This window comes from Anolis sagrei, chromosome 1 (genome assembly GCF_037176765.1).
Source record: "Anolis sagrei isolate rAnoSag1 chromosome 1, rAnoSag1.mat, whole genome shotgun sequence".
NCBI lineage: Eukaryota > Metazoa > Chordata > Lepidosauria > Squamata > Dactyloidae > Anolis > Anolis sagrei.
Window position 1 is genome coordinate 142,773,232 of NC_090021.1, and position 20,982 is coordinate 142,794,213.

A 20,982-nucleotide genomic window follows, 5' to 3' on the forward strand; every position below is an offset into this window, starting at 1 on the left:
AATCTTACACATCTACATTCATTGTTACAGCACTTAACAAAATTATCCAGTGATTACTTCTTGCTGCAAGCATGCCTACTTTATGGCTTAGATTCCAGACCACATATTTACTGCAACCCAAAGCAGCAAGGTGAGCAAGTTTGACATCCCCAAATCACACATTTTTACAACATGGAGCAGAATCCTACCTGAAACCACCCATTTTGTATTGCTTGTTCTTAGGATTGTTAAAAAGAAACTCATAGTTCAGACATGGGAGTATACTCTTTTAATGACAATTGGCATGATAAAACAGTAAAGGCAGAAATCTACAAGCCTTCCCACATTGAGCCACAGCCTCCAATTTTAACTAAGGACCAAATCCATACCCACACTGGCTGTGGTATTCTATTAAATAAATTTGGTACTATTATGATATGTAGAAATGCAGGAGAATTCATCAAGATTGGTCACACCCATGAATTGTGTTACAAAATAAACAGCCTTAGGTGGCCTTTATGATTTTAGCACTGAATGAATCGACTAGTACACATCTGCTAAAATTTCACAAGTGTTTAAGCTACAACACCAGCACATATTAATATACTATAATTATAGATCCATCTATATTTGCATATACAAATATATTGAAAATACTGCCTCAACACCATTGATGTTCTATGAAATATTTCAGCAACATATTGGAATTTTGTTTGAAAAGTTATTAATGCCAGGTCCCTGAAGCTGCAGCTGAAATCTATGCGCTAGAATAATGGGCAAGAATCTTAAACCCTTTGAAGGAGGCATGTATGTATAGCAGTTAATCTGTCGTGCATCCTGATTAGCTAAGGATCATGACTGGTTGGAGAAACTGAGGGGCCGATACTCTTTCCCCCTCTTAAAACAAACCAAATGCCATGACAAAGTTTACTAACCCCTTGAATGACAATTGTGGCACGGACACCATGGGAAACTACTTGAGGGAGGGATGAGGAGCATATAAGTTATTTTTGAAATGAATAGGATCCACTCTAGAAAGCAGTATTTTATGAACACGTTGCTCTCAAAAAAATCTGAGTCATGTAACAGAAGAAGTATCAGTAGGCCAAAGCAGCTAGTGTTTAGTGATGCTCTAATGCAGGGAAAGTCCTGACTGAGCTGCAACAAGGATGAAATTTGATGTTATGGGCATGGATTCAAAAAGCTGAAGGAGCTCAAACACGTCACAAGTAATTGTCGGGACTACAAGTACATGAGTGTCCCACAACTCATAGAATAAATATGTCTGTTTGAAATAAAAATAGAAATCTATATATATCTACTGTAATATATTTATAGCTCCCCACCCCACCTAGTGCATCAAATTGGCTAGATGCCAAATGGGCTTTCAGTACCTTGGGATATCCATATAAATATATATTCATGAATTCACACATCCTTAGAAAAAGTACTTGCCCATCCTCCATATTCTTCTCCCCTTACTCCACTGTGTGCTGCTGTTCCATGCTAAGGAAGTTATGGATGACTGTGGGCTTCTTTCAGATGTTTCTGACCTACCCATCCCATCAATCCTACCCTGCATAGTCAATGATTGTGTGAGTTGCAGTCCAAAGCTTCTGCAGATCATCTCTGCCTACCCTTACTTTATACACATCACTGCTGTCTTGGGCTGGGGGGGGGGGGGGGGTACTACACTGTACCATCTCTAGTTTCTATTTCCTTGTCTCTTGAGATGATGAATGTGTGGACCTCTGATCTGCCCTAGACAGCAAATTGTATGAAATGCTGGAACTTGCAGTCCAACAACATCTTGAAGGCTGCACCTTCCCACCCTTTGCTCTAAAGCAGGCATGGGCAGACTTTGGCTCTCCATGTATTTTGGACTTCAACTCCCACATTTCTGAACAGCCAATAAGTGGCTGGGATTTTTGGGAGTTGAAGTCCAAAACACCTGGAGAGCCAAAGTCTGCTCATACCTGCTCTAAGGGGACAATGCAACTTTTAATCTATAGCTAGAAGAAAGCTCAGCCAAAACAGTATGTATGGGATTAGGTGCAGGATATCTGCAAGAGCAGAAAACTACTGGTCAGAGGGGCAATGACTGGGTTTATATTGCACTATTTGCCCTGTTAAAATATGCCAGCAGCATATAGCATGGCTGACATGGGCACACACACACACACACAGAGAGAGATATACACCAATTTACTCACTTCACAACACACGTAAGAGTAAAGTCTGATTCCTAGTCTACATATGCAACAGAATGGGGTGGACAGAAGGGACTCGATTTCTATTTCATTTGCCGCCCAGGTAGGCCAGGTCTAAATGCACATTTTGAAAAAGCCATGTGCCTTCTCTGCTGCAAAAGCTCAATAGTGATTTTAGACCTAGGTGGTTGTGTAATTTTGCTCTGCATATTATGCATTCACATATGCTTGTGCAATGTATACATTAAACTAGCAAGATTGAAACGGCAATGGAAGTGCACTATAAAATATACTTGAACCAAATTATCAACTCGTTCACGTTTTATAAACAATACCTGCTATATTTTTAGAGTCTAAATTTTAGAAGCTCCTCATTTAGGAACATGGCCATTTAGAAAGAAGAAATGACAGCACAGAATGAGAAAAAAAATCAGTTTGTCATTAAAAATCCTTTTTTTTTTTTTTTTACTTTTGAAGCAACTGACACTGTTTATATCTCTGAGCTCTACATATTCATTAGCACATTGAGTGAAATCGCAGTGAGCTTCCAGCAAAGAAAAAGCTGGTCCTGCTTTATTCACATGCATGGTCACGCTTTTCCAAATTACAGGTAAACGGACGATATTTCACAGGGATTTCTAGTTTGGAGCTAGAAAAAATACATCAGAAATTCTATTGATAACAGTAGCCTCAAATTACACAACTAACATTTAGAGCAAAGCTTTTTGATTCATTCATGTCATCGGAATAAAGACACAATACCCTGTTAACGTGTGCAACATTTGGAAAAAGCAATAGAAAATGTGCATTCATCAAAAATGTATATTGATTTTGGAATCAAATGAGGCTCCATTTAAGGCTGCAATCCTCAACTTCCACACAAAACGCCCTTTCCAGAGCAATCCCATGCATGCTTCCTCAGTGTGTAAACAGGGCTGACTTCCATTGCCTCACTGAAGCCAGTGGGATTAACCTCTGAGAAAATATGCATGGGATTGGACTGTAAAGGAGGGATGGGCAAAATGTGGCCATCCAGATGTTGTTGCACTAGGAAGGGCATCGCAGTGAAATAGCAGCAGGGGGATGCTGCTATTTTAGCCACCTTTTCAGTAAAGGAAGCTTTGTCTGTTAGTTGCCCTCTCAGTTCAGTTTTAAATTCAGCATTGTTGTATAAGAGGAAATCAAAACCATACTTCCAAGACACTATTCTGATATTTTAAAACAGAAGTACACCAATATCAATTTGGATCTTCTGCTGGATATTAGGGTGGCCAGGATGGGACTCCTGTAACCTTAATGCCCAATGGACCTTCCGTCAGGACAAGGTGCCGTCAAGCTTGTTCAAGCAGGACAAAATTACTTGACTTCCTTCACCTTCCAGACCCAAAAATGCACAAAGAACATTGTGTATGCTGCTGTGATAAATCTTCAAAGAACTTGAATATATTTCAGATCGCCAACCCTTCTTCACAACTGCCACACCCAAGTTGAAAATCTGGATTACGAGCAAATAATTTCAGGGTGGCTGGCATTCCACAAAAGTTGATTTGATTTACATTATTATTAAGTCTGCAGCTGGGAGTGCAATTACGAGGAAGTAAGTTCACTTGATCTGAGTGGGACTTGCTTCCAAATAAACACGCAGTTACACGAGGAAGAGTTTCCCCTTATATGAGATTTACATATAAGTAAAAATGCATAGGATCAGGCCACACTTTGCATTTAGAATCGAAACAAGAAGTCTTAAATAGATAAACTCATGTGCAACGTTACACTGAATGAGCCACAACAGGATACTAAACAAGACACCAGTCATTTAAACTAGAAGCATTTCTCAAGTATCCCTGAATGGTTCTTGGCCACAACACAGTGTACTTCAATAGACAATCACAAAATGCCACAAATTGTACGGAGAGTTCATTTCAAGTCTCCCTCATTTTCTCCTGGAATAGATTTCTTTATCCGAAGCAACATGGTTGTCAGCCACTGGTCCAAGCGGGAAATTGAATCGAACTCTTTAACCTGGTTGGAAGGATTCACAAAACTAGTTAAGAAGACAAAACCCACACCCTGCGATCAAATGTGCTTCACAAAGAACCAATATCAAAGGGGGGGGGGGGGATAACAATAACTTTTCTATAACTCCTTTATAATTCCTACTCTTGCTGCGTTTTAGAATCTCTCCAAATATTCATAGATGGGCAGGAGAATGCCTATAGCCGGGGGGGGGGGGGGGTGTTAGGGGTTCAACCCCCCCCCCCCCCCCCCCGTAATTTTTCAGGTTAAAAAACAACTATTTTTTGGCTAATTTTGGCCTTACTAACCTTGCATACCTTGTATCTTATAGCTTTTTATGGAGCAATAAGGGTCTTTGGACTGTATTAAAAATGTTGTTGTTGTGTTATCAAACTATTCTTCATGATTTGCTAAAAAAGTTTCAAACCCACCCACCCCTGAAATTTTTTTCTGTCAACTGCCCTGGTTACAGTGGCATTAGATGGAGAGCAGCATCACATCCTGCATCACACTGTGATGCATAGCAATGCATTAGTCCCACTTCTGTATCGACCTTATCGCATGGCATTGTTGCTTTGCAGGTTATTCAGCTGCAAAGTCACTGAAAACTTTCCCCTGGAAATAATCTGTCAATAAACCAACCTTAGACCTATTCAACTTGCTCAAAATATAAGTAAATAATAAGATCATTATTATTTCCTTTTATATACTGCAACCATTTCTAAAACAATCTAGAGAAAAGGAGAGTAAAAATTAAACATTGAGTTTGACTTACTGCTTCCGTGTATGCTTCACAATTTTGTTCCTCGTGGGCTTCCAGTAATTTCTAGCGCAATGACATGAAAAGATTACACAACAGGACAGGCTATTTTATTACCTCTCTCAAGGAAGATTAGCTTGTTAAATAAGTTTTGTAAGACAGAGAAATGTTCTTGTTACTTGAAGAGACATTTTAAAAATGACTCAATAGTTGAGAATAAATGAATTCTTCAGAAAGCAATTTCTACTTATATACAAGGCACTTCATTCTAATCTTTCACAGGAATTTAGCTCTAGAATATCTATACTGCATGCTGTACCTATGACAATCACACATAGACATCACTACAGGATGTGACCTCATAATGGCAGCTGAAGGTTTGCAAGGGGAGGGGAGAGCTAGAGTGTATGCATAAATTAAACATACTGTTTTAGCCCATAGCAGGACTTGCTTCCATGTCAATGGGAGAGGAAGGGGAAGTGGAGGCACAGACCACTCACTGTAATGGTACACAGAGAGAGGAATGCATGATTATGAACCCTATAGCTCAGCGTTTCTCAACCTGGGGGTTGGGACCCCAGAGGGAAGGGATCACAGGAATTGGTGTTGCTGAGCTTCTTAAGATATCATGAAGTCCCTTTCTGAATTGGCTAGAGTTGCTGTGGAGACACACTTACTGTGAAAGGAATTCTCCAAAATACACAGGAGATTATGCAAGCACTACTGCAAGTTTATGGTTCGGATGAAACGAAGGTACTGTAAATCCCAACTAAATGTGCACAGGGCCATAAAACACACACATTATCTAGAATCCAGGCTTGATTTACCCTTTTTCACACCAGAGCAACTGATCTTTATTACATGCTAGTAAAACATTCCCCCTGCTATGTGCCATGGCCCATTTGCTATTGATGCCTATTTGCTACAAGTACTATCTTATAAACTCAGACTGGATCTACACTGCCATATAAACTCCAGATCATCTGCTTTGAACTGGATTATATGGCAGTGTAGACTCACATAATCCAGTTCAAAGCATATAATACGGATTATCTGCTTTTATAATCTGGATTACCTATAGCAGTGTAGATCCTGCCTCAAATTCTGGACCGACAAGGCTTGCAGACTCGTGCCAGTTCACAAACCACCACTTTGATTAACATTGCCTTTGAACAGCATCCAGAAAAGTCCATCAATCACACGTGATTTCTATTTTTAACATTTTACAAACATGCAGTTTCCCTTACTTTCAACAGTTTACATTCTCTTGAATCTGTGAAAGCTGGAAACATTTCTTCGTATTTTTCAAGAGCAAGCTGAAACGAGATCAGCAGTTGTTAAATCCGCTACTTAATCCAGTCAAGCAGATTTTTATCCCACCATGAATGTCCCACCGGAAAACTTTAGCTATTATAGCAATGCATGACAAGAAAAAAAATAGCCTTGACTTGTCCTTTGGCAGCTGGAAATATGAGAGTTTGGGAAAGACACTTTTTGGACTACAACTACCAGAATACCCCCACTGGCTGTGGCGCGGGCAGTTCTGGGAGATATAGTCCCAAAAAGGTCAATTTCCCAAGCCTCTCCTTCCCTGTACATCTCTTTTTTTCTGTTCATTGTAACAGTCTCATTTTCTATTATAACCAAAGAAACAATCTCTTATACTGTCTAGTCAGGTCTTGGACACATAACATTAAAATTACATAACACATCATAAGAAACAAAACATTATTCAGTGTAATGGCAGTAAGAGAAACTAATTCACAAACAGAACATTTCAGTTACAAATTATAGCTGGTTTACACCAAAGCCAAAATAATGACCATCACCCAATTGCTAGTCTCAACTACACTGGAAACAATGAATCAAATTGTTTTCAAAGCTTTCATGGCCAGAATCACTGGGTTGCTGTAAGTTTTCCGGGCTGTATGGCCATGTTCCAGAAGCATTCTCTCCTGCCATTTTGCCCACATCTATGGCAGGCATCCTCAGAGGTTGAGGGGTCTGTTGGAAACTAGGCAAGTGAGGTTTATAATCCTCCCAAAAAAGGATTCCCCCAGGCAGGAAGTAGCTAAACTTTGAAGCTGCAAGGCCATTAAATACTAATCAAGGTGACCAATTGCAACATTCACACTTGCCTCAAGCAGACAAGAATTCTTTCTCCCATGCTGACAAGATATATAAACCCCATTTGCCTATTTTCCAACAGACCTCTCAATCTCTGAGGATGCCTGCCACAGATGTGGGTGAAACGTCAGGAGAGAATGCTTCTGGAACATGGCCAGAAAACTCACAGCAACCCACAGAATCAATTGCTGAATAACAAGCATTCATGTAAATTCTATCTATTCAAGTGGCATTTAGGCCTATCATTTTATATTAACATTTCACAGGAGTGACTTTAGACACACATCATTATTAGTGAAATTTTAAGGCCAAAACACAAGGAAGCAGCTAGATGTACAAACTCTTGCTCTCTTTTCCACAAAAACACAGGTTAGTGTATTAAGGCAATTCAGGTTTACAAGTTCTTCCTTACAAATCATTTTCTGCAGCAACAACAGATGATATTATTGATTTAACGTGAATCAAATTGCTTTGTTTTTCTTTCATATACCATACATCTTGACTGTTATAACCTACAGAACTAAGATACATGATGGATTGTACTAACCTTCGCATTCAACTCATCAACTATAAAGTGGCACAAGGCAGCTTTAAAGAAGTAATCCTTTGCACTGTGTTTGAGCAACGGGTTATCCATAGTACTTGTTCCAATCTGAAAAGATTAAAAAATGCAGGTCCAGTTTGATATAAGGTAAAGGTTTCCCTTGACATTAAGTCTAGCCAAAAAGCCAGTGTTGTCCATAGACATTTCCAAGGTCATGTTGCCGGCATGACTGCATGGAGCTCCATTACCTTTCCGCTGAAGCCGTACTTATTGATCTATTCACATTTGCATGTTTTTGAATGGCTAGGTTGACAGAAACTGGGCCTAACAGTGGGAGCTCAACCTGCTCCCTGGATTTGAACCACCGACCTTTCAGTCAGCAAGTTCAGCAGCTCAGCGGTTTAACCTGTTGCAGCACCAGGAGGGCCACAGTTTGATATAGGCTAGTAAATTTCACACTGTTGTGGGGTTTTTTTGTGTGTGTTTCTACCACTCAATTCCATTTAACTTGGAAAGAAGTTAATCTAATACAGTTGCAGAAAATATGCTAAGACAGGGGCCTTGTCCCATTCAGCGTCCCAACCAATCAGCCAAACCTGCTTCTTGGGCACGTCATTATATCTCTCCCCCCACCTCTACAACAGCCAATAAACATGATTATTTGGAAGGGGGTCCCTATGAGTTCCTCAAGTTTGGAGGTTGGATCTTAAATCACAAACCCTAATGCATTTAATTAATTTCAACAAAACTTTAACATTAATTGATTTTATCATTAAAAGGATTCTTCTGAAGTAACACTGAAGATTTCCCATTCTTTTAATTGGTTCCCGGGGGATGCAATTTTGAGGGTTTCAGGATAACTGGGCTATTTTCAGACCTTTTCATTGGTCTTAAAATTCATAACTAATGCTTTCATAACAAGTTAGTAACTATTAATACAACATATTAGCAGTATACTTTCGGCGTTTATACATTAATGAATGAATTTTCTTCAGTGATTTAACTTCAATGATCTATTACGATCATATCTAACACTAATTATATAAAGCACATGCAAGTCCTTGTTTGAAGGGGACCAGGGAGCGATCTAGTCAATTTTGTGCAAGGCTTCAAACAATGGGATTCCTACAAGTCTGCTTAGGTAGTACCATTTTAGCTACATAAGAAGCAGTCAAACAGTACTTGGATATAGTTCAGTTATAGCCTTCTTCCTCATTTAAACTGAAATGTAGTACACCTACCTGTTCAAACATTTCGATTGCTTTTGGATATTGCTCTAACTGAGCAGCGTATCCAGCTACTTTCAGAAGACATTTGTTGGCAGAACTAGAAACAAAAGCTATAATTAATTGGCTGGTAAACAAAGAGAAGATTTTTATCTAAAAAGAAAAAATATATATCAGTGTATGACACTACATAAGCAGACCTAAACTACTTGAGAAATGATGGCACACTCTCATGTGTAGGTGGGAAAAGGTTTGCCAAAAAAATGTCCCGTCCACCCCCCAACCTCGGTCAGCTTATTTACACTCCAATAATACTGGAAACAATCTGTGCTTCCTGACATTTGGAGTCCAGTGTCACGGCCATTTTCAATAGGAGCTTCCTGCATAAGCCTCGAAAGACTTAGCAGTCTCTCTGCAAGCATTGCGAGACTCCCAGAAAGACTAAATAAGGCTCTTCTTTAATAAAAAATATCCATTACACCCCAAGTGCTCAAAATGGTGGGGAGCACAGGGCTTACTCGGCAAACTCCAATTAAAATTGGTTGTGAACTTTCTGCTCCAACTTAAGTGCCCCAAATAACAATAATAATAGAATAAAGTAATAAATTTTATTACAACAAAGATCCGCCTAGTCAAAGCCATGGTATTCCCTGTAGTAACCTACGGATGTGAGAGCTGGACCTTAGGGAAGGCTGAGCGAAGGAAGATAGATGCTTTTGAACTGTGGTGCTGGAGGAAAGTGCTGAGAGTGCCTTGGACCGCAAGAAGATCCAACCAGTCCATCCTCCAGGAAATAAAGCCTGACTGCTCATTGGAGGGAAGGATAGTAGAGGCAAAGTTGAAGTACTTTGGCCACATCATGAGGAGACAGCAAAGCCTAGAGAAGACATGCTGGGGAAAGTGGAAGGCAAAAGGAAGAGGGGCCGACCAAGGGCAAGATGGATGGATGGCATCCTTGAAGTGACTGGACTGACCTTGAAGGAGCTGGGGGTGGTGACGGCCGACAGGGAGCTCTGGCGTGGGCTGGTCCATGAGGTCACGAAGAGTCGGAGACGACTGAACGAATGAACAACAACAAAAATAATAAATGTAATAATAATAATAGAGTAAAATAAATGCAATAATGACAATAAATAGAGTAAAATAATAAATGTAATAATAATAATAATAATAATAATAATAAAGTAAAATAATAAATAACTTTGACTCGAGTATAAGCTGAGGAGGGCTTTTTCAGCCTAAAAAAGAACTAAAAAACTCTGCTTATACTCAAGTACATACAGTAAGTTCCATTTATGAATTTTTAAAAGAAGAGGAAAATATTTATTTGTGACATGTCTCTAAATTTTACCCTTGACTTATCCACAGGCATAGGAAAATCAATTTTCCTTTTATCCTAGAGCTGTAACTATACTGAACTCCACAATTTCTTGTTGATGTGGCATTGGGGGCTGTGTGGTGGTGGTTGGAATGTGGAGGGATGGGTGTGTTGTTTTTTGATGTGCACGGGGGAGAGCATTTAATTTTCTTAGAATGACAATAAAGCTATTCTATTCTATTCTATTCTACGAGGGGTATTTTTTAAGTAAGCTCTATGTATTTGAGGCAGTGGGAGGGGCTGCAGATCACGTGACTGTTTAGAATGCTTTTTAAACATGATGACAGTTGAGGAATGACAGTTGAGGCTTAAGTCAGTTAGAATACAGAAGCCAGTGTTAGAAGTTAGGAAGACAGTTAAGCCTTAAGTCAGCTTGAGTACAGAAGTCTGTTTTTCAGTCAGATGTCATTGTAGGAAGTTGGAAAGCTGTTGATGCTTGAATTCTTTCAATTAGAAAACTGTTGATGCTTGAATTCTTTGAAAGCAGACATTTATGAATGAGAATTGTACAGAACAATATAGGTTTTGAAGAGATTGTTAAAGACTATAAGTTAAAAATACAAACCAAAACGTTTTAAAGTATAACTTGACAAGAAATGTGCCTGTATATTTAAATACTTGAAATTATGATTAACAAACATGTTATTTTAAAAGAAGCCTAACTGAATCTTTGTCTGCTGAGAGCACTGAAGAGAAACAAGATATGTACGTGCCCAGCGATCCCTGCTACCCAATAGGTTATGATCCATAGGTCAAAATCCATAATCTCCAATGGGTTGTGATCCTAACAGGTCATCATCCTTATCCCATTATAGTTTCCATTTACCAACTGTATGCATTCACAGAGAAATACTTCCTAAATTTTGTAATCTGATATTGAAACTGATAGATAGGTGATTGAGATGCTAATCTTTAAAAGCTTTTTAGCAATATTAATGTTCTATAGGAGCCTAGAAAAATAATTCAATTTAATAATGTTAAAATAAAAATCAAAACAAAATGAATTATATTATTATTATTATTATTATTATTATTATTATTATTATTAAAGATTAGTCTTTGAATGAAAACTTGCCTGTTGGATTCTTCTCCTTTGTAATAATCTGCAGCTTGTTCATAATGAGCAATAGCCTAAAAATACAAGAATTCAATACAATTTTTCTTTTAATGTGATTGTTACAGACTGAATATTTTGGGACACAGGCTGTGTAGATCACAAAGTTTACAAATTACTCATTTCTTCAGTTAACATAGCCATGCTTTACCTCTTAAAACCAGCTAGAAGGAAATATGTGTGAGCAGGAATGTGTCTAGCAATCAGATACAGGTTTATTTATTTATTTACTGTATTTATACCCCGCTCTTCCCAAGCCCTAGAGGACTCAAGGTGGCTTACATGTTATTTGTGATAATTTTCATTGTGTAAACTGCATTGAGTCGCCTTATCAGGCTGAAAAATGCGGTATAGAAATAAAGCAAATACAAATAATAATTACATATACAGGTAACAATTAGAGCCCAAAAATACACAATAAAAACATAAGCATTAAAACAATCACTAAAAAATAATAAAACCTTAAAACCAATTATTTAAAATCACACAGTCCATGGCCATTTAAACATTCCTTACCTGGAAATCCAAAATAGACTACATAGGTGGCTGAGATAAGGACACCTTTGATTTCAGATAGTTCAATGTACACAAACATTCTTTTACATACAAAAATATTTAAAGATATTGCGTATAAAATTATATGAAACATAAAGGAAGGATGTATTTAGATTTGGGTCCCATCTCCAAGATATCTCATTTTTCAAATTTGAAAAAAAAATCTAAACTATGGAGCACTTCTGGTATCAAACATTTTGGATGTGTGATATTCAAACTGTACTTTTCATAACAAATAAACGGAGGCCTTGAACAGTTAAATGTCCTTACCTTTTCAATGTCAACCAACTCAGACTCATAGATCTCTGCAATGGTAATGTGATGCTTGGCAGCAATAGTAAATCGGCCCTGGAAAGAGAAGAACTTTATCTAGCTGTTCTCATTTCCACTAAGTGCAAGCACCAAGTACAAAGACATCTGAACCAAAGATTTAATCAAAAAGATTTGCAAGGTCGCAAAGTGGATTCCCAACCAATCACCTAAGGAATCTTACCATGTCTGTGTAAATATCGATGGATGTATTTAAGCAGTTGATAGCCTCTGTAACGTATGCATTTGGGAAGGAAATAATGAATAAAATCAGCTCAGTCATCAAACACTGTTACCCTACTAGAACAAGAAGGTGGGTTATTCATATCACCAGATTCAACAGCCAGTCATTCTTCTGTTCAATATCAAGGACACATTTCTTTATTTTCAAACACAAGGATAGGCAGACAACATTTATAGGATCTATTATTATCCTTATACAGCCACCCCACCAATCCTAACAGAAAAGACATATGAATAAGATTCAAGAATCTTGAATTTCCTGAGAATGGAAATTTATTTTTAGAAGTAGAATTGGATGAAATCATAGTCCTTCCACTAAAAAATCTTCTCTTGGGTTTTATTTTACTTCAACAGTAAAATAAAATAAAATAAAAAGTTGGGAGTCAGAGATACTTGTGCTTCTATTGCATATCAGTCTCAAATGTCAAAGGCAACCACTTCCTCCCTGAAAAAAAATGCCGAACCCCCCCCCCCCCCCACTGTGAAGCATTCACCTTAGAGTTGCCATAACTTGGAAGCTACTTGAAAGCACACAGCAAGAACAATAAGATCCTGAACTACTTTCTGCCTGCTCATATTCTAGCTTTTGCATAAAGTATTACTGCCTTATCTAGACTCAAAGTCCATAAGGTCAGATGCCATGGACACACTTGTAATAAACTCCCATCATCACATTATACTTCACATACTTCAGTACAGAGGACTGCATGGCAATCAGAAAGTAATCTGCCATCTGTTTCTGCATATGCTCACGCCTCCTCCATTGTAATGAATATTGGCACACACAGGGCTTGGACCTTTGCATCCCAGTACGCATGCAACTTAACATGGAAGGTATTTGTGTGCAAGATTCAGAGTTTCCAATGAAACAAAGGCACAGAGTCAGTTCACATATGCTCAGGATGTTGAGGAAACCGAGACATATGTCATGGGCTATAGATGTTCCTATTACAAGTTGAACATTTTACATGAGCCAAGACTAATGCATGCAAGTAGGGAGCATGACTACATCCTTCCTATGCAATTTCTCAAATCAGAAAAAGGGGCAGAGAGATACTGCAAGAAGGCAGTCTACACAACAGAAGTCAATGGATGATACACACTTTCTTGACCCATAATTTTGATTTTAATTTTAATGTATTTTAACTGTATATTGTTGTGAAGGCACTGAATTATTGCCTATCTGTAAGCTGCCTTGAGTCCTCTCTGGGGTAGAAAAAGGTGGGATATAAATATAGTAAACAAAATAAATAAATAAATTTCAAACTGGTTTCAGAGGAGAACACAGAGTTGAGACTGCTATGGTCACCTTAGTGCAGTGGTTCTCAACCTGTGTGTCCCCAAATGTTTTGGCCTTCAACTCCCAGAAATCCTAACAGCTGGTAAACTGGATGGGATTTCTGGGAGTTATAGGCCAAAACACCTGAAGACCCACAGGTTGAGAACCACTGCCCTAACAGGTCATAATCCATTATCTCATTAGATCTGGTCACATATTTAGAATGCATTAAAGTATCACATACAAATGTTACAGAATTGTTTCTAGGCTCTAGAACACATTATGACATTTCCCTTAATCATAGAACAGTAAATTCAAGTTCAATAACAAGCAATTCCTATATTTAAACATCATTCTACTGAACATTTGAAACAACCACAAAACAAAAAGTGAGTCATCCTTTAAAAGGTTTTACTTGAAATGCATATAGTTCTGGTTAAAGATTTAAAACAACTTAACAGGCAAGGCGCATTCACTGTTTATCAAAACGTTAAGATGGGTTTTGTTTACTTGGGATAATTGTTGGACCCATTTTTCCCTTGACTGTCTGCAAGAACCATTCTTTGTGGGGAAAATGGACTGGAAGGATTCCTTTTTCACACAAATGAGATACACTTCAACTGGCACTTTGCTGTATTCTTTAATGTGACATCAAACAGATATCATTACAACATCCTATTGCTATTACTACACTCTGTGACTTTTAATTCATTGTGTGAGCCCTAATATCACAATTATTCCAAAATTCCACAGGGATCTTTCTAAACTAGCGCCATCTTTCTGGGAGAGCTTGGTTTTCCTTGTTTGCCTCCCTGCATGGAATAACTTAACATGGCAACTTCAATCTAGATATCTGCAGTATGTACAATACATCTTACCTTGTGGGTCTGCCTTTTTGTAGGCATTTCCTGCATCTACAAAACAAGTTGCTGCATCATGTTTGCTCTGCAGTTGCATGTGGAGCTTGGCAGCCTGGCAAAACGCATTTCCTGCAGCTGGAAGAGAAAAGAATCCCAAGGCTCAAACCCCAGTATAATGATTTCAAATATCAAAATTATAACGAATTCTCTGCACATTCATAGGGTTGATTATTCACATGCAGCTTTCAGGGTTCCATTTGAAAACCTATCATTTGGTCTAAATTAGAAGAGCACAGATATTTCCCAAGGAACTCTGGCAATAATTATTCAGTGTCTCTGAAATGCTATCAATATAAATAATTACAGGACTGAAAGCGTTCTCATACATTATTGGTAAAAAGGGCTTTCATAATCCCCAAAAGAAATGTGTATGAAATAGAAATATGGTGTACTAAGGAATTAGAAGATGACTCAACATCTTTTACCCAACTTGCTCATTCATGTAGCTCTAAATCAGAAGTGGGAATTGCTAATCCCTTCAGTTGTCATTGGATTTCAAATCCCCACTGCCCTAAGATAGCCCTAAGATAGCAAAAAGTATGCTGAAGAACGATGGGAGTTGCAGTCCAACACCACCTAGATCAGTAGTTCTCAACCTATGGGTCCCCAGATGTTTTGGCCTACAACTCCCAGAAATCCCAGCCAGTTTACCAGCTGTTAGGATTTCTGGGAGCTGAAGGCCATCCGGGGATGCACAGGTTGAAAACCACTGACTTAGATGTTGACATGGCTTCCATCTTGTCACTATGCTTTTCGTATTATAGTTTTCATTGAAATAACCAAAATATGAAAATGAGGGAAAGCATCCCTATTGAGAACTCCTGAATGACCTCCATTTTGCCTTGGGAAAAGTGACAACAAACAGCAGAGTCATTATCCAGTGTTTGCAGAGGGATCTTAAAATTCACAGGTAGTCAGCCACAATTTGAGATATCAGACCAAGAAGTGTAACTATATCTTACATACCACCCCCTTGCATGTATAATTAAAATATGTTATTCAAGAAAATGACACTGAATTAAGAACACCAGATATCTTTGTTGGTATCAGGAAGTCCCAAGAAAATACACAAAGAAGGGAGATATTTCCATACGTACCACTCCAGTTTTTGGCAATCTTGAACATATTTGCTGCTCGGGTATACATTTCACATGCTTCTTCTACCCTGTTCCCTCTAGAAGAAAAAGATGAAGAATTATGTTAGAAGGAAGACAGTACAGTAAGACCTCCACATCTTTGGAACACGTACTAGTGGTTATCCAATTCCAGGGAAAAATAATCTCCCTAGGAATTTATCAGGTATTGATAGGCAAATCAGTGGTATGTTCCCCGGAAGTTACTGTACAGTCATCCTGGAGGAGCTAGTAAATTCCTAGAAAGAATATCTCCATGCAATGCTGGGTCCAGAAGTCAGGTAATTCAATGACATGTGGTCATATCTATGGTTTCAGATAGCCACAGTCCAGCCATGAACATATCTCCCATGGAAGCAGAGGTCTCATTGTATCTTTACTTCTAGGAATCAATCTTGTATGAGAACACGCCAAGAAAACATAGATGCCAAACCACAGCCTGATCAGATTCCACATAAGTGGATGGCATAGGTGGTGGTCATTTCTACAATGCAGAGGTAGACTGTGAATTGAACAAGTGGGTGTCTTTGATCCTTCACTTCAATTGGAAGCCACAAGTGCTGCAGTGGATGTTGTGTCTTATACACTTATGAAGTCACACAAACTTTGAGCACTCTCCAATGTGTCTTTGAATGACAGATAGCTCCCAATTAGGTCTCCCCAGCCCTAACCTATTGTTTTGGTTTTTCTCAGCACTTTACTCCCAGCCCTGGCCCTATAGTCTGCATTTTGCACAGCCCTTGTCCTGCGCTCTCAAATCTGAACAAGCCAATTTTTTTGGCTATTAGTTGTTTTACTTTTTATTATGTCATTACTTTATTGAGGTTTTTTTTGTTTTGATTGTTTTAATTATATTTTTTATTGTTACATGTTTTTAATTACTGTTCTACTTTGGGAATTTTTGTTGATGCTGGGCCTAGTCCCCCATGTAAGCCGTCTGAGTCCCCTCCAGGGATATGGTGGCGGGATATAAAAGTAAAGTTGTTGTTGTTGTTGTTATTATTATTTAACTAACATAATCTTTGAACTCTTCTCATATGCGCTATCCTTGAAAGCCACAGGAAATCATTTACGATAAAAGTGATATTTACAAATACTGTTGTGACTCGTCATTGGTGGTTTTGACTTTTGTAGATTTCACTATTCACAAACTTGATTTAAATGTTCTCTCAAGAAATGTCAAGGTCTTCCAGTGTGAGTCTATGGTCAACTTCCTCCAGTCATGCTGGAGGACCTAGAGATTTCTAAAGATAGCACCTAAGAATCTCCATAGTCTCCAGTGTGATTACACGATAAATTTCCAGTGGAAGTTGATCACAGAACCATGTTAGAAAAACTAGAACGTCCTAGAGGTGTTTCCTCAGATAAAAAATAGCAATTTTGTTTTTCTTGGTATTTCCCTTTCACGGGGCCCTGCATTCCTAAGCCCCAAAATGTGGAGGGCTCACTGTACAGTACAGCCTCCTAATCTATGGTATCCATGGTTTCACTTATCCACACTCCAAAATATCCTCCCTTCAGAAGTCTTTGTGGGCCACCGTAGACTTTCCAATGCGGTTCTATGCTATGTTTCCAGTCCAAGTATAGTCAAACTATAGGTTTTGCAATTATCCACCCATTCACATACTATCAAAGGTCTTAGAAGGTATCTCTGACAGATATGGAAACTGTATGGTGTTTTATTCAGTTGGGCCCAGTTACTAAAAGATTAACAGGGCAATTCTACTCAAATATTTCATTAGGATTTACCCATAATTCAGTATACAGGCCTAAAGGCATCAAGGCATAACAATAAACATGATGTAATAGTCTTATTTTTAAAATCTTGCGCATCTAAATCTCTCTCTCAGGTTCAGAATGCATGACCTGTTCCATTGCTCCTCGAAACATTTATTATATAATCACACCTGACACCAGCAGAAGAATTTTAGACATTCCATAATTAATGGAGAAATCAAATGGTCTTACAGATATCATTGGAATGTAATAATAATGGTGGTGGTGGTGGTGATGATAATAATAATAATAATAATAATAATAATAATAATAATCTTTATTTTTATCCTGCCATATCTCCCTGAGGGAATTCAGGGCAGTTTACAACAAAAAAAATGGCAAACATTCAATGCCAGCATAACATAACAAACAGATAAGATAAAATAAAATCTTTATTCCCTAAATGGCATTTACAATACTGTTATAATAATGGTTTTAGCAATAACCACCCATCCCTCTTTCCCAAATAATTTAAAAATATAAAAAGAAAACCCTCTTGCATAGAGACATACCCATTCTAACAGGGGATTGAAATGGATTTAGGATATTCAAGCCATTGTTTGCCCTCCAAATACCAGATTTCCAAACAAGCAAATTTTATTTTAATTCCTAGGAAGAAAATGAATGAATTTGTCCAAAAACATCCTGGAAATGGAACAGGATTGCTTATTTCACATCTATGGGACATCTACCCTTCCAAATCAACAAAACTCAACAGTAGATGCCTTGACTGGCCACCATGAGCCAGGCACTCCTTATGACAGAAGTATCTAAAATTAAAAGTGTCTTCCCCAAATACTAGATCCAACTGGAATGAATAAAGGGAGGGGGAATAAATTGCTTGTAGCCCTTACCATTGGCTCTTGTCATTGGTTATACTGGACTGGACTGCTGGGAGAGGCAGTCCCATTATATCTGGAATGCTAAGTGACTCTTATCCATTTTAAAAACAGAAATCAGCAAAGTTTTGGGAATAGGTATCAATAAGGCAGAATTGCAATGTGTTAAGGGGCACCAGAAAGATGACATAAGGTACTTCTCACAACTTGCTTATGATGAAGTATCTTATAAACAATAGAAAAGCGATTATCCTGCCAAGCAGTTAGTGGTGTCAAACTGCATTACTTCCACAGTGTAGATACAGCTTTAGTACACAGAAACACAAAATAACATTTGTGTTTACAAAAATGAAAGAAGTCTCGGAATATTCAACACGAACATGGATCTGCTTCTTGTCTCACACCTAGTTTACTGGCAATAACTCATTATGGGGTTTGTTTTCTAAATGTCTTGTAAGGTTTTGAACCTGATGTTCTTTTTTAAAATAAAAAATACAACTTTTGCCTACTTTTTCTGAGAGATTTTTAAGACACTGTCTTTCCAGCTTTCTGTTTTTCTGTTTAGTTATTTATCCTGCTTGTTTTATTTCTAATTCCAGTGTAACTTCTATTTACCAGCCTCCATGGGTTTGATTTTACTACTATACAGCATAATATTCACATTGAAATAAAATAAATTCACATTTTATTTTATTTAAAAAAAATTAAGATACTGAAGCAGAGACTTCCCAAAAGCTGAGGCACTGAATTAATTTTCCTTTTGGAACAAAATTACTTGTGTAGAAATCCATTAGCTACAAAAAACAAAACAAAACAAAAAACAAAAAAAAAACACCCTAAAGTATGCCCCCTTACCCAGTTCATCTGTTGAAAAAAGTGATAGGCATCTGTTACGATGAACCAATTAATCCTGCGATTTTGTATCCAAGAAAGCTCAAAGAAGCTTTTCGGAAGAAAATACCATGTGCTCTTAAAACGGTGTTAATAATCTTACGCTCGTATTATCCAAATGAACTATAAAGCTATCATGGCTCCCTAGGAGTGTGGTAAGAATTTCAGATGCACAAAGCTACAGTAATTGTTTTGGTTATAAAGAAACATTTCAAATAAAAACATCTCAATTAAAAAGTCTAGTTCTGTAGGCTTGTAAAAGAGGATTCTTTTTTTTTCAGGGACAGAATCCCCAAATGAAAAGCCCTCCCGCCTTTCTTGTTTGCTATCTTACATAAATGACAACAGCCATTAAACAGAACAGCTCTCCTAAGGCTCTTAGGCAAAGGGAGGGGGCAGGCAGGCCCAGGCAGCAGAAAAGCTCTGTAAATCGAAGCCATCATGGCAAATTAAGTGAGAGAAGAAGCAAGCTAGCCTCTCTGTTCCAGACAGAAAACACAGCCTCACATTCTGCACGCTTGGCAGCAGTGGACAATGGTTTCCACAACAATGAAACAGTGCATGTGCTCTCAATCTAATTCCAGAATTAGAAGGAGCTGTCTATGGTGCTGAACACACCCTTTCCCAATAGCTCCAGCACCTTGGACAGATCTTATTAAGTCTGAAATAAAAAACCTAGCACATCTGCTGCTCCACTGGAGCTTCCAACCTCCCTTGCACATCAATCAAGGTCAGCCCAAGCTACTTCACTGCCTTAAAAACAGATAAAGTATGATTCCCACATCCATGAGGGATATGCTCCATGACCACTCTATATACCCAATACTGCAGGTAATAGTGGACCCTATATGTTGACTAAGATGTCCTAGAATAACACATAGAGGGGCCTACAAACACATCCAAAAATATTTTGGAGCATGGGTAAGTGAGCCATGAATATTGATTCCTTATTGCATTGCCCAGTCCACTCACCCTCCTTCTACATAGAGAAGTGTGATAAGAGCAACAACCAAATCCTAATTCAGCTCTTTTACTGAGAGTCAGCAAGAAGTCAGAGTCTACACAGAGCAGACTGAGCATGGCACATACACCTCTAGTTTCTGCTGCACCCACCCACAGAATATGCCACCTGAGTCAAATGCCTCACTCTGCCTAATGAAAGGACTGGAATTCATTCATTGTAAAAACATTTTCAAGGTAGGCTCATCAAAAATGCCCTTCAGACATCTATTTTGTTTGCCAAATATAGTTGGCTTTCAGATACAATTCAATATCGATGCTAGTCAGAAACACAAAGAAGTATCTTATTTGCTCACTTGCTTAGTTTGTCCAGATTTCATAGCCCACCCAATTCCCCAAAATAACAGTCAACCCAGTTGTTGCCTTGGCTTTTCCTTCCATTTCCACCCACTCGATTCAACCACATAAGGCCAGTTAGAATTTTTCTGTAATCTCTGTATGAATGTTACATTGGCGGCATAAGCAAATATACCACTGAAAATATTATTATGATCTATGGGCAGAATGACTGCAGCTAATACAATATTACAGTCCTTTATGCAATCCAGATAAACATTCTCAAAATGTCTAGCCATGGCCAAGTCAAAGTAAAAACGCAATTCAACAGCATTGGTTACAAAGTTAGTGTTAATGTGCATATTCTGACTTTAATCTTTAGAAGCA

The 20,982-nt window shown here is 38.2% G+C and overlaps 1 protein-coding gene across 1 annotated transcript in view; it reads right to left on the reverse strand.

Moving 5' to 3' along the window:
• Nucleotides 1-253: 253 nt before the first annotated feature.
• LOC132781737 (beta-soluble NSF attachment protein) overlaps nucleotides 254-20,982 on the reverse strand; it is a 28,801-nt gene continuing 8,072 nt past the window's right edge. Inside the window, exons 2-11 of the mRNA XM_060786162.2 lie at nucleotides 15,758-15,834; nucleotides 14,619-14,735; nucleotides 12,403-12,449; nucleotides 12,180-12,257; nucleotides 11,316-11,371; nucleotides 8,878-8,962; nucleotides 7,640-7,744; nucleotides 6,213-6,281; nucleotides 4,981-5,031; nucleotides 254-4,211 (exon numbers count right to left, since the gene is read on the reverse strand). Of these exons, the coding sequence (XP_060642145.1) occupies nucleotides 4,107-4,211; nucleotides 4,981-5,031; nucleotides 6,213-6,281; nucleotides 7,640-7,744; nucleotides 8,878-8,962; nucleotides 11,316-11,371; nucleotides 12,180-12,257; nucleotides 12,403-12,449; nucleotides 14,619-14,735; nucleotides 15,758-15,834 (790 nt within the window). The 3' untranslated portion in view covers nucleotides 254-4,106. The remainder of the gene's footprint in view (nucleotides 4,212-4,980; nucleotides 5,032-6,212; nucleotides 6,282-7,639; nucleotides 7,745-8,877; nucleotides 8,963-11,315; nucleotides 11,372-12,179; nucleotides 12,258-12,402; nucleotides 12,450-14,618; nucleotides 14,736-15,757; nucleotides 15,835-20,982) is intronic.